Below are 12,887 nucleotides of genomic sequence, written 5' to 3' on the forward strand. Positions count from 1 at the left end.
AGGGGTCCTTTTAGCAATTAGTGTTGCTTAACCTCTTGACTTAACGAAAGTTATGTGGGCTTTTGTGAAATAAAATCATCAAAACTCCTTGTTCTCTGCTTTAGTTTGCTTAAGCCAAACATGTGTCTTGTAGCACGGTGCCAGCCTTATCTTGGCTCCCTTGATTTGAGCATGACGTTATCCAGGCTGGACAAAGGTGGCTTAATGTACTACTCAAGAGCATGGGTGCTGGAGCCAGAGGGCCTGAGTTTAAATTGCAGCTCTTCACTCAGGCAGTATATCTTTGGGCAAGTTACCTGACCTCTCTGTGTTGTAGTTACTCTGTCTGTAATATAGGGATAATAATAATACTTCCCTCTTAGGGATGTTATAAGGATTAAATTAGTTAGTTCACAGAAAGACCTTGAAACTTCATCCTGTTTATAATGCAAGTTTTGAACAAATGCCAGATATGATGACAACTGTTAGAGAAAACTGATAGTTGGCAAAACTGATTCCTTAACTGAAGGATGTTTGGGTTCTTTCCCATGTTGTCATTAGGTGGCACTGGCACCCGGGTTATCTGCTCAGATTGTTATGACAATGCTAACATCTACTCCCGGACCCGAGAATACTGTCCGTACACCTATATTGCTGAAGAGGATGTTCTAGATCAGACACTGTCCAGCCTTATGGTCCAGATGCCCAAAGAGACTTATTTGGCGCATCTTCCCCAAGATGCCACCACCCTGGAGAGCCTGGTATCATCAGCAGATAGAGAGATGTCTGCCTTTCCCACCAACCATGAGAGGATAAATGAGAAGAAACTTTCCTCCACACAGAAGAGCAGTGGTAAAGGGCACAGTGTTTTTTGTTATTTTGGTTTGTTTTCACTTTCACCTACTTTATTTTTCCTTCTGTCATATAGGTAGCACTCTCATTTGACAGAAGCAAACAAGTTGGTATAATGGAGTAATTAGCTACCATTAATTGGTATAAACTAGAGCCAGAGATTTTTAGAGATTAGATTTAGAAAGAAGTCTGGATCTGTAGGATGAAAACAGCTTTTGTGGGAGTAACAAGATCTTACTTCTAAAGATTCAGAAGCCATGTAGAAAAAGTTTCTATAAAGAAGTTTCATACAGGCACTACTTCTTTCTTCCATGTTTATTTAAATAATGGAGACTTGAAATGCTAAGGATATAATGATTTGGGCATAATTTGATGAAGATTTTCACTGAGAAGATTTTAAAATGTTTTATTTGGTTGCTGTTCTATCAGGTAAGTGTTGGATGTCAGTATCACTTGGCAGGTATTTGCTTTCATCTGTGAAGTATTACAGTCAGCGCCATAAGTGGGAAAGCAGTTTGGGGGTAGTAGTCCAGGAAAAGAAACACATGTTATATTGTGCTGACGAGGCATTTGAAACAACCCAGTCAATAAAGCAAAGCAAAACAAAACAAAACTCTTTCTAGACCATGAAGGGCACTACTGAGCATGTCTTCCTGTCCATCCAGGCTTTTTATCCACTGTCACCCTCCTGTCAGCCTGAAATGAAAGAGCACTGGAAATAGGGTGGGGCTTTGCACCGCAGGTTTACAGTGGAAGACATTGTATAGTCGTGCTTCCAGGGATGGTTCTGGCTGGAGTGAATGAAATGACATGGACTTTTAAGATGTGCTCTGTTGTTCTTAGTTAAGAGACCACCTCTAACGTTTTCTAAAGAGGGTACAGGTCAGAGAAAAATATCCTGTTATTGAAGTTAGTCTCTTGTCTTTAAAATTCTGTGTCCATGAAAGAAAGGCGCCAACACTAAATCCATTTCCCTGTGTCCTAGAAGAGATATACACACACAAAATAAGTAGAACTAAAAATGCAGTATCTTTCCCCAACTTTAGGGATGTCTTAATTGTTAATCTGGTCTGTAAGTGAGGAAATGAGCAAATGAGAGTGCTTTGGTGCATTGCTTGTTCCTTAGCTAGGGTGCTCTAGCTCCTTGCTACTCAAAGAGTGGTCTATCAGCATCAGCATTACCTAGGAGCTTGTTAGAAATGCAGAGCATGGGTCCCACCCCAGACCTAGTGAACCAGAGTCTATATTTTAACACAGTCTCCAGGTTATTTGTATGCATATTAAAGCTTGAGAAACCCTGCTCTAGCTTACTTTGCACATGGGTTTTATTTTTATTTCTGAGTGTTTGTTTCTAGAATGTTTGGCTAGCTTTTTCCAATATACATCCCCATGAAGTTAATATAACTTTCAGTAAATGTTCTCTGGGGAAAGAGCCCACCACTGCAGTAAATAATAATGATAAATGCATATTTTTGAAACCAAAGTACAGATAACCTGATTTAAAATACCAGCTTTTGGTTATTATTTTGTTGTTAGAGTTATTGGCTTGGTAGGAGCTGGAGGGGAATGGTTGTTTATTTTTAAAATGATTTTTTAAAAATAAATTTATTTATCGTATCTATTTTATTTTTGGCTGTGTTGGGTCTTTGTTGCTGCTCGCAGGCTTTCTCTAGTTGCGGCGAGCAGGGGCTACTCTTCATTGTGGTGCGCCGGCTTCTCATTGCGGTGGCTTCTCTCGTTGCGGAGCACAGGCTCTAGGCACACGGGCTTTGGTAGTTGTGGCACGTGGGCTCAGTAGTTGTGGCACGTGGGCTCAGTAGTTATGGCTCGTGGGCTCTAGAGCGCAGGCTCAGTAGTTGTGGCGCACGGGCTTAGTTGCTCCGTGGCATGTGGGATCTTCCTGGACCAGGGCTCAAACATTGCATTGGCAGGCAGATTCTTAACCACTGCGCCACCAGGGAAGCCCAAGATGATTTTTTTTAAGATAGGCATTTAATTGTTATTTAAAGATACAATGACTGCACTGAATCAATAATTTTTGCCTGTGTATTGTGCAACTTTCATTACTATATGGATACTAATTCTCTTTTAGTCTGTTTCCATGTGTCTAAAGAGTTTTAAGTTTTATAGCAGTAGAAACACCAGTAATAGGTGAAAGTAGATGACACATAGCATGGTTTCAGTAATTAATTGGTAAAGTTGTTGAGTAGAAGGGTTTGAAAGACCATGGTTCCAGTTTTTGTTTTGTTTTGTTTTTTTTGTTTTTGCTAAGAAAATGGCAAGTATACATTTTATCTTAACGTCCTTATTCAGGAATATTGGGTTATTTCTTATTATTTCTTTGAAGACTTGGGTAGAAGAAAATTAAGTTTTAGAAAATTAATTTTAAACTTCCATTCACCACTGATAATTATTACTGTCTCTCGTTCTCAGAACCCTTGCAGCGGCCTCTGTGGAACATAAGCAAAGAACCAGGTATGCCTCGTCCTCCTTTATCACAGCAGTCAGTCTTTGAGTCACCACAACTCCATCAAAACGAGGGCCTGGCAGAGAGTGATCCAGACTGTTCCACTTCCCCCATGCCCTGTCACAGGTTACATGACCACACTTTTGATTTTAGTAGGACTCGGAACATTCAAGATGGCAGTGAGGGCACATGAAACTCACTCCAGAATGAAATCTGGGCAGACTCAAATTAGTTGATTTTGTATTTACTACCTCAGAGTTTGGAAGAAACCCCAAAGTCAGCATTTGCTTTGCTCTTTGTCTACAGTTACATCTGACCACATCAAGGGGGGCCAGACATTTGGGCTTATACTTGACGAAGAAAGGGTAATGGCTGACAGAAATGGGTACATCTAATAGAAAATGTGCAACACAGGCGGAGGAAGATAGAGGACAGAGTGCTGTCTTATGGTTCTACTGGGATGTGCCCAGGTGCGCATTGCCTGTTAGGGAGAGTCTCATTGCTGCTTAACACCCTGGATTGTCTCAACCTACAGAATGATCCTGAGTAAACAATGCTGTTCTATTTTGCCTTCCAAGGAACAAAAATAACTTTGGAGCCCCCCGGGAAGTGTGCCTGGGATTCTGCAGTGGTTTTAATCCTATAGTTGAGAGTGGGGCTTTGATATTCAAGGTCTTCAACAAGAATCCCAGACTTGACCAACTATTACCAGGTTGAGGGTTTTGTATTCTTGTGAATCTCTCTCTTTCTCTCTCTCTCTCTCTTTTTTTTTGGTCCCTATCGCCCAGGGATCTCACTGTATATATATGTGCATTTATAAATAATTTTTGTATTCATTGGTCATATGTGTTGCAATGTAAATATTTTTGATATGCCAAAATTATATATAATATTCAGTTATAATATTGACAGCAGCTTCTCAGACCACAGATTTTGTACAACTTGGTTTAGTGAATCCAAAGACTTTGTTTAAAGATTTAAATACGTATTTGTTAAGAAGTATAAGTATAGAAGCAGGGTACCTAGTGATTGCGTACACACAAACACAATCTTGGTGTAATTAACCACTTTCTTTATGCCTAAAGATTTGTACAGCTAATCATTTGTCATCTGTTTACAAGGGCCAGGTAATATAATCTTTCAAGCATAAAAAGGCTTTTTCAAAAGACTAGCAGTCTTGTCATTGTCATATGCACATAGATAAAGGAAAACTTGTTTGGGGAATAGCTTCTTTCAGCAAAGTACTTAGTTGATGAGGAAACCAAAGATTGCTTTTTTTTCTGTGTGTGTGTTTGTTTTTTAAAATAATATCTCTTCTACCAATGCACAGTATGTCTTAAGAAAGGAAGACTGCTTTTGGGAGTAGAAGAACGTGCAGAAATTCTTATACTGTAAAGCTTTAGAGTGGTCCTTGTTTTGTACAAGTGATTATTTAAGCCAAAAAGTTTTCTTGAATTTCTGATAGCAAAAAGTTTTATGTAAACAAAAGACTTAGTGCTCTAATAAAGTGTAATGGACTAAAGCTCTTCTTTCTTTCTGCTTTCAGAAAAAAAGAAAGGCTGTCAGATTCTGTCCTCTAAATTTAGTGAGGACTAGTTACATACTAGATGACTTCAACCACTTAAATGAAAATAATCTATTTCTAAGTCATTGTGCATTTCAAGGGTTTTAAACTCACATAATTTCTCAGCTCTTTGCCAGGAAGTTTAGCTGAATTTCATACTGTTTTTCAATCCTAAATTTTTCTCCCATAGGCAGCAGCACTTTTCTAGCTGTTTTATGCCACCATGCCTTTGTCTTTTTCCTTTTTAAATTGTCAGCCTCTCTTCATTTTCACTTTGAACTCCTTAAGTATCACTATTTTCTTCTCCCTTCAATATCTGATCCATCTTCTTACTTACTAGGTTGCAGTATAATTTGTACTGGACTGACTTAGAATCACGAAACCTGATTTAGTTCCTAGCTCTGCTGCTTACTAGTTGTGTAATCAAGGGCAAGTCCCTTTACATCTCAGCCTGACTTTCTCATTTATGAAATGAGGGCATTTTACTAGATGCTTTAAAGCTCTTTCCAGCTGTAACATTCTATGAATCTGTGATCCCTCCTGGAATCAAGGAGGATTATCTACTCTAATAAAAAGCTGCTTTCATGAAATATTTTTTAGAGTAGAACAGGAGTGATGCTGCTTACTCTGACTTGAGCCAGATTTATTTCCTGTCTAGCAGGAGTAATGCTATAAGAAATCCTCATGAGGAGAAGAAATATTCAGCTTCTAAAACAGTGTCAGTAAACATAAAGAATCTTGAGTAGATTGAGAACCACCCTTTGCCCTCCAGAACACCAGGTCTGAATGCTAGTGTTACAGCACACCAGAGTATCAGAATCAGTTGAGAGGTGTGCCACAACTAATTTGTAACTAGTTTGTGACTCACTTACCTTTCTAATGTATTCAAGGTCATCTCTCTAATTATAGTACTCTTACATTCGGATAGACTTTCTTTAGTGAAAAAAGTGGAGTTAGAACAAGGCTGCAAGTGAGCATCAGCTGTTACATGTGAGAGGACAAAAAACAGGCTGCAAACCAGTGCTCTAGAAAACTTAAAATACGTGATTGCTGCCTCTGCTTTAGCCAGTGGTGTCAGGCCGGTCTCCTGAATAGCCAGGTTCTCTGTCAACTCAAATGGTTGAGATGTCCTCCCAGGTATTGCTAGCTTTCCTAAATAACTAAAAAACTTGCCTAAAAAACTAGTCAGGAATTTGTTTAAATGTGAATAGCCTATCCCTGGTCTTAAAAAAATAGTAAATTTAATAAATTCTAATCTTAGGAGATGGAATTCCTGAAATTTTTCAGTATTGCATATGTAGAGCATATAGCAAATGCTCTACTATAAACTGGATTAGTGGCTCATCCGTGTTTCTTCCCATCAGTGTAATGTCTGCTTGCCACCAATTTAATCAAAAATGTTGCAAAAACAAGGCAAACTAAAATGCTGAGAGAAATATTGTCCCAATTACCACTTCATATCAGTAGGGATACATAAATTCTCTTAATTTGTTTGTGCCCCTCTTAGACTGATTCTGTAAGTATACCTGGAAGAAGAAATAACATTGTGGTTGTACTCCAAGTCTTCCTGCCACAGAGTCTATGCCTGACCCGTTGGCTGTCTGTCACTCAGTAACCTCTAAAGTGCTTTCCCTAGATGTAAGTTAATCTGTAGGATAGGAAATACCAGAAACCCAGCCCAGTGTGCCATTCCCTCTAATGTGCCATCTTAGAATGCTTTAAATGTGTATTTTCTCTGTAAGGTAACTTTCGTGTTTAAAAACAGTTGCCTTCACATTGCCCATTGGCAGGTTGTAAAAGAAGAAACATTAAGATGTTAAGCAACTTAGACTCTATTATCCATTTTCCTAAGAAAAGGGAGACATGATAAAAGTCTTTAGTTACTTAAAGGGTTGTCATATGAAACAAAGATTAGATTCACTCTTTTTATTCCAGCAGACAGGGGTCATATCAGCGGGGAAGAAGTTACAGGGAGATGCAGTACATGCTTGCCAATAATTCTATATAAGCTAACACTCTAACAATTAGATTTGTTTGACAATTGGAATAATCAGCCTTTCATGGAAAGAGTGTATACAGAAGCTAAATAATCATCTGTTAATAACATTGAAGAAATTTCTGCGTTGAAATCAAATATGGGCAAGATGACTTTTAGCTCTCTTTCAGTTTTATCATTGGAAATCTTCAGAAGCAAGACAGGCTTAAAACTTTGTCTTTCAGAATTCTTTATATACAGTAAGTGTGGAACACTTAAAAAGTTTTTTTTTTTTTAACTGAAAGATTATGTTCTTTGATTGACAAAAGGAGCCTGTTTTGTGTTAATGGCTGAAAACATGAAACTCTGGGTTTATTCTTCTGAGAAAATCTATAAGGTTCCTAACCCAAATGGTATGACCATAATAAAAACTTTTAAAGCCTATAATGTATAATAACCTTCCCTTTTACTCTTTAATTTTTATTCCTGTTTCTTTGTATCAGTGGGACTCCATTTGGAATGGGGTTAGAATTGTGATGTTCAAGTTTATACCCAGTATTTTACCTGAGTGTGTTATGGCATCTGCTTATCATTTTAATATCCACAGAAATGCCAAAAGGGTAATGGAGTATCAGAGGTAAATTGGCTGTCATTTTATGCTACAGCCTCCATTTCTTACTTTGCTTCTTGATGCAGATTACCGAAGTAATTGTGAAACAGTTGGACCTTAGAAAGTTGAGCTAAGATTTTTAGGCAACCTGTAAGTAATGTTTCATTTTTCTCTTACGTGGTCTCTTTCCCAGTTCACTGTGGCAGATGTTTTTCCTTCTTGCTTCTTCTAATTTAAAACTTTTTTGTTTGGAGTACAATCTAAGCCAACATCAGTTAGCCTTAATTTTCTTCCTTCCTTCCCCCCTTCCTCCCTTCCTCCCTTCCTCCTCGTTTGTTGACAAAAATAACATGTTCTGAATTGAGATATGGTACAAGCTTCTCTTAACAAAACAACACCTGAAAGCCCACGAATCATCTGGAGGTTTTGTGGGTAGTAAGGGGTAGGGGGGTGTGTGTGTGCGTGCATGCTTGGGTGAGGAGTAATATTTGGACCTGCTCCTTCAAGGTTGTGTGTTGAGTGTTTCTTAGCAATCCTAATATCTCCACCAATAGGTGGGGTGAAGGTGAATAAAAAGCTTGATTTGAGCCTGTTTTCAAATGTAAGGAGTAGACTGATCTTTTGTCAACTCTGTCTTTAAAGAGAAATTGATCATCAAGGGGTCAAGTGCTCTTGGAATATCTTTTGGCTACTTAAAGTGGCCTCTTGATCCATTGAGAGACTACTTCTACCCTCTACTTTCCCCCTGTTCTCCCTTTTTACCCCTATCAGAGGATGTCAGTCTGAGCAGCCCTGGTACTAGATGTACCTAAAGGGAGTTATAAGCCAAGTTGTTGTGTTCATTGTGGCCATTTCCTAGTGTCTATTTATATTTTCTCACACATGAGAATGTATATTTTATAAAGCATGTGTTTGTCTACTTGTTTGTCTACTGTAATATGTCTTCAATAAAGCTAAAATACATTATGATTTTCTGGTCTTCTCTTGCCTAAAGGACAGGAATGAAATGGTTCATTTTTAAGTTTGTGATCCTTTTGAGAAGGTCTCCAAATAGCTGTGCAAGTTAAAATGGGAAAGAGTTGCCCTTCTCTAGTCCCTGCCGTGTTTAAGAGTCACACACACAGCCTCGAGCCTGCCACTGGCGCACCCCGCACTGTGAGCTGCTCCAGGCAGGCACTGTGCACTCTCTTCTTTCTCCTTCGTGCTGCCCACCAGGGTGCTGTACACTTGGCAGGATGAAAACAAACACACCTAACGGTTTGTTAGAAAACGAGTGCTTTCTGCACCGAGGAGAATTTGAAGGCAGTGTTTCTCATCTGGTAAATCTTTAACAAGATATTTGAACAATGTCAGTATTCTGGTCAGCTTCCTCACTGCACCGTGTTAGGGGCTATTTCCGTTGAGTCTGTCAACTCTTTGAAGGCTGAACTGACAATACTGATCCCATCGTCACCTGTGCGGCACTTTATTCTTTATGAGGCACATCCCACAGACATTATTTTATTTGACTCTCACAGCATTCTTAAGATGTAGATTGGGCAGAGGATTTTAATCTCCACTTTTTGTAGTTAACAAAAGTGGCTCAGTTAGATTATCACCTACACAATGTCAAAAAGCTTTTAAAGCCCAAATTTGAATGCAGAATTTCTGACTCATATTCAGGATTTTTCCCACTGTGATACCTTCCAGTTATGAACAGAGTATTATGTCTCCAATCTTTATAAACATTGGAATAAAAGCCTCTGGACATTGATCACTTTCAATATGGTGAAAGTCTGGACTGGAATGTATACTGGAAGTTGATTTTTACTTTATTCCTGACTATCGTTTTCTTATTAGGTGGAATGAAGAAAAATGCCATGGTTTTATCATATTTTTTGTTTTGAAGTGAGATGTACTAGGGCCCAAGTAGTAGGGTCCTGCTGAGTTATGAAAGATCTTTATTCGCACTCAGCTATTTAGAAGCTTGTAACCTAGTGCTGAAGTTGTCTGTGCTGCAGGGCCAGTTGCCATGGACCAGTACTTTTGTAAAATATAATAAGAATGAATTTCTAGAAAAATAAAGGACACAAAATAAAAGTGTAAAGTTTTTATTATAGATTTAATATATAAAATTATTCTGTCAAACTGCTGTTAAAGTTTCTTAGTGCTTATTCTGTGCTTTGTCATGAACTAGTAGCAAAGAGTTGGCAGATAGGAAAGATCTGCAGACCACTTTTGGAGTAGCACTGCTGCAACCATGTAGTAACACGGTTATGTGTCATGATGGGGGTTGGTCTTGCTCATTTCTGGAGGTTCCCTTTAAACTTGCTGGTTTGCAGTGGTTGAAACGGAGAACTAGGCTTCTGTCTAGAGTCTTCCCTGACTAGAAGTAACAATTACAACACCTTTCAGCTCAGCTACCTCCCCCTGCACTAAAGCTCCTCCCTTGTGTGGTAAAGTCCTTTGTAGATGCTGCTTGTGTTCCAGTCCTGTTGTCTTTCATGCCAGTGCTTTCAGGACGGGCTGCCTGTGACTTTTGTTATAGGGGAAATTCTGTCACGAGATAGGCTAAGGAAAGCAGAAGTACAGGGGTGGTCATACTGGGAAGGAGATGGTCTGATGCTCTGGGGGTCTGATGTGGACTTGTGTAACCAAGGCTCTGTTGGGGATGTTCCATCTGCCACCTCTGCTGCTTTGTTCAGCCAATCAAGAAATCTTGAAATCTCTAGGACCAAGTTTGGTCACTTTGTTTATTTAGTTCACAGGCCATCATCAAGGCCAGTTGCCAGAGCTCTTTGACAAAAAGAGACAAGTAGGAAGCATTAATCACAATTATTGCTAGGAACAAGTAATGCAAAATTAGCAAATACATTCTGCCTACCCCTTCCAGGTATTGTTAAGCACTTTACATACTCAGCACTTTATCTTCACAACAGTGGTTTGAGGGAGGTAGTCTTATTCCCATTTTACAGATGTTGAAACAAGCCACTTGGCCAAATTCACATAATTAGCAGGCAATAGAACCAGGAGTTGAAATTATGCTTTATGATTCCAAAGCACAGGTTCTTTCCCCATGTCAAAGAAAGGAAAAAATGGGAGCTTTTATCAAGGCCCTACTTTGTCATTTAGTCTTTGTTATGGGCTGAATTCCATGCCCCTCAAATTCATATGTCGAAGCCCTGATCTCCGGTACCTCAGAATGCGACTGTATAAGATCATTAAAGGTAATTAAGTTAAAATGAGGTCTTTAGGGTAGGCCCTAATCTAATATGACCAGTGTCATCATAAGAAGAAGGAAATTTGGGCATCAGACCTGCATGTGCACAGAAGAGAGACCATGTGCGAGAAGGACACAGCGAGAAAGCAGCCATCTGCAGGCCAATGAGAGGCCTCAGAAGAAATCAGAGCTGCTGACACATTGACTTTGGACTTCCAGACTTTAGAACTGTGAAAAAATAAACTTCTGTCATTTAAGCCATGCAGTCTGTGGTATTCTGTTACAGTAGCCTGAGCAAACTAAATGCAGCCTTCCAATAACCCAGCCAGGTTGGCAGAATTTTCTTATAACTCAGGCTAAATGAGTTGCTTACAGTCACATGATCTGAAGCCCATGGTCTTCTACTGAGCTGCTGCTGCTTCTCAGACCCCAGTCAATGCTTTGTATACTGAAATGAACTGTAGAGAAACTGGAAATGAAACTGACGAAGACACTGGCTGGCATGCTTGCAGTTCTGAAGCACCACACATCCCCAGCCACACAGCGGTTCAAACAAAAGAGACTACAGCACTGCATGATGCTTTGCCAGAACACAAAAAACTGACACGTCTTTACAGCATAAATGATTGTAAGTTGAGTGCATCTGGGAACAAAGAAGCAAAGTATTTGGAGCATTCAAGAGTAAGTGCTTTTAAGCTTCTATTTTGTACTTCTCTCCCAAGGAGAAGCCGGCTTTTTAAATCAACAAGTACAACCCCATATGTGGAATGAGTGACTGCTCTTGAGTCATATGCCAGATCAAATAGTTTAATTGTGTGTCCCTTTTAAATGTTCCATCAAAGCCTATATGAATTCCTCTCTCTCAAAAACAATAGCCATCCACCGCAGGGGTGACAGCAGAAGCAAGAAGAACTGCAATCTTGCAGCCTGTGGAACAAAAACCACATTCACAGAAGATAGACAAGATGAAAAGGCAGAGGGCTATCTACCAGATCAAGGAACAAGATAAAACCCCAGAAAAACAACTAAATGAAGTGGAGATAGGCAACCTTCCAGAAAAACAATTCAGAATAATGATAGTAAAGATGATCCAGGACCTCGGAAAAAGAATGGAGGCAAAGATCCAGAAGATGCAAGAAATGTTTAACAAAGACCTAGAAGAATTAAAGAACAAACAAACAGAGATGAACAATACAATAACTGAAATGAAAACTACACTAGAAAGAATCAATAGCAGAATAACTGAGGCAGAAGAAAGGATAAGTGACCTGGAAGACAGAATGGTGGAATTCACTGCTGCGGAACAGACTAAAGGAAAAAGAATGAAAAGAAATGAAGACAGCCTAAGAGACCTCTGGGACAACATTAAACGCAACAACATTCACATTATAGGGGTCCCAGAAGGAGAAGAGAGAGAGAAAGGACCCGAGAAAATATTTGAAGAGATTATAGTCGAAAATTTCCCTAACATGGGAAAGGAAATAGCCACCCAAGTCCAGGAAGCACAGAGAGTCCCATACAGGATAAACCCAAGGAGAAACATGCTGAGATACATAGTAATCAAACTGGAAAAAAATTAAAGACAAAAATTATTGAAAGCAACAAGGGAAAAACGACAAATAACATACAAGGGAACTCCCATAAGGTTAACAGCTGATTTCTCAGCAGAAACTCTACATGCCAGAAGGGAGTGGCATGGCACATTTAAAGTGATGAAAGGGAAGAACCTACAACCAATATTACTCTACCCAGCAAGGATCTCATTCAGATTCGATGGAGAAATCAAAAGCTCTACAGACAAGCAAAAGGTAAGAGAATTCAGCACCACCAAACCAGCTTTACAACAAATGCTAAAGGAACTTCTCTAAGTATGAAACACAAGAGAAGAAAAGGACCTACAAAAACAAACCCAAAACAATTAAGAAAATGGTCATAGGAACATACATATCGATAATTACCTTAAACGTGAATGGATTAAATGCTCCAACCAAAAGACACAGGCTTGCTGAATGGATACAAAAACAAGACCCATATATATGCTGTCTACAAGAGACCCACTTCAGACCTAGGGACACATACAGACTGAAAGTGAGGGGATGGAAAAAGATATTCCATGCAAATGGAAATCAAAAGAAAGCTGGAGTAGCAATACTCATATCAGATAAAATAGACTTTAAAATAAAGAATGTTACAAGAGGCAAGGAAGGACACTACATAATTGTCAAGGGATCAATCCAAGAA

General features: G+C 39.2%; 1 protein-coding gene across 6 annotated transcripts in view; it reads left to right on the forward strand.

Moving 5' to 3' along the window:
• LRIG2 (leucine rich repeats and immunoglobulin like domains 2) overlaps positions 1-12,887 on the forward strand; it is a 123,368-nt gene that overhangs the window by 62,334 nt on the left and 48,147 nt on the right. For 3 of the 6 annotated variants that reach the window (XM_059928104.1, XM_059928095.1, XM_059928085.1), the window contains exons 17-18: positions 541-831; positions 3,265-3,306. In XM_059928104.1, coding sequence (XP_059784087.1) covers positions 541-831; positions 3,265-3,306 — 333 coding nt within the window. Of the gene's footprint in view, positions 1-540; positions 832-3,264; positions 8,414-12,887 lie in introns of those variants that run through there. The other 3 variants (XM_059928066.1, XM_059928111.1, XM_059928076.1) reach the window with 2 other exon arrangements.

The sequence above is a fragment of the Balaenoptera ricei genome, chromosome 1 (assembly GCF_028023285.1).
Source record: "Balaenoptera ricei isolate mBalRic1 chromosome 1, mBalRic1.hap2, whole genome shotgun sequence".
Taxonomy (NCBI): Eukaryota; Metazoa; Chordata; class Mammalia; order Artiodactyla; family Balaenopteridae; genus Balaenoptera; species Balaenoptera ricei.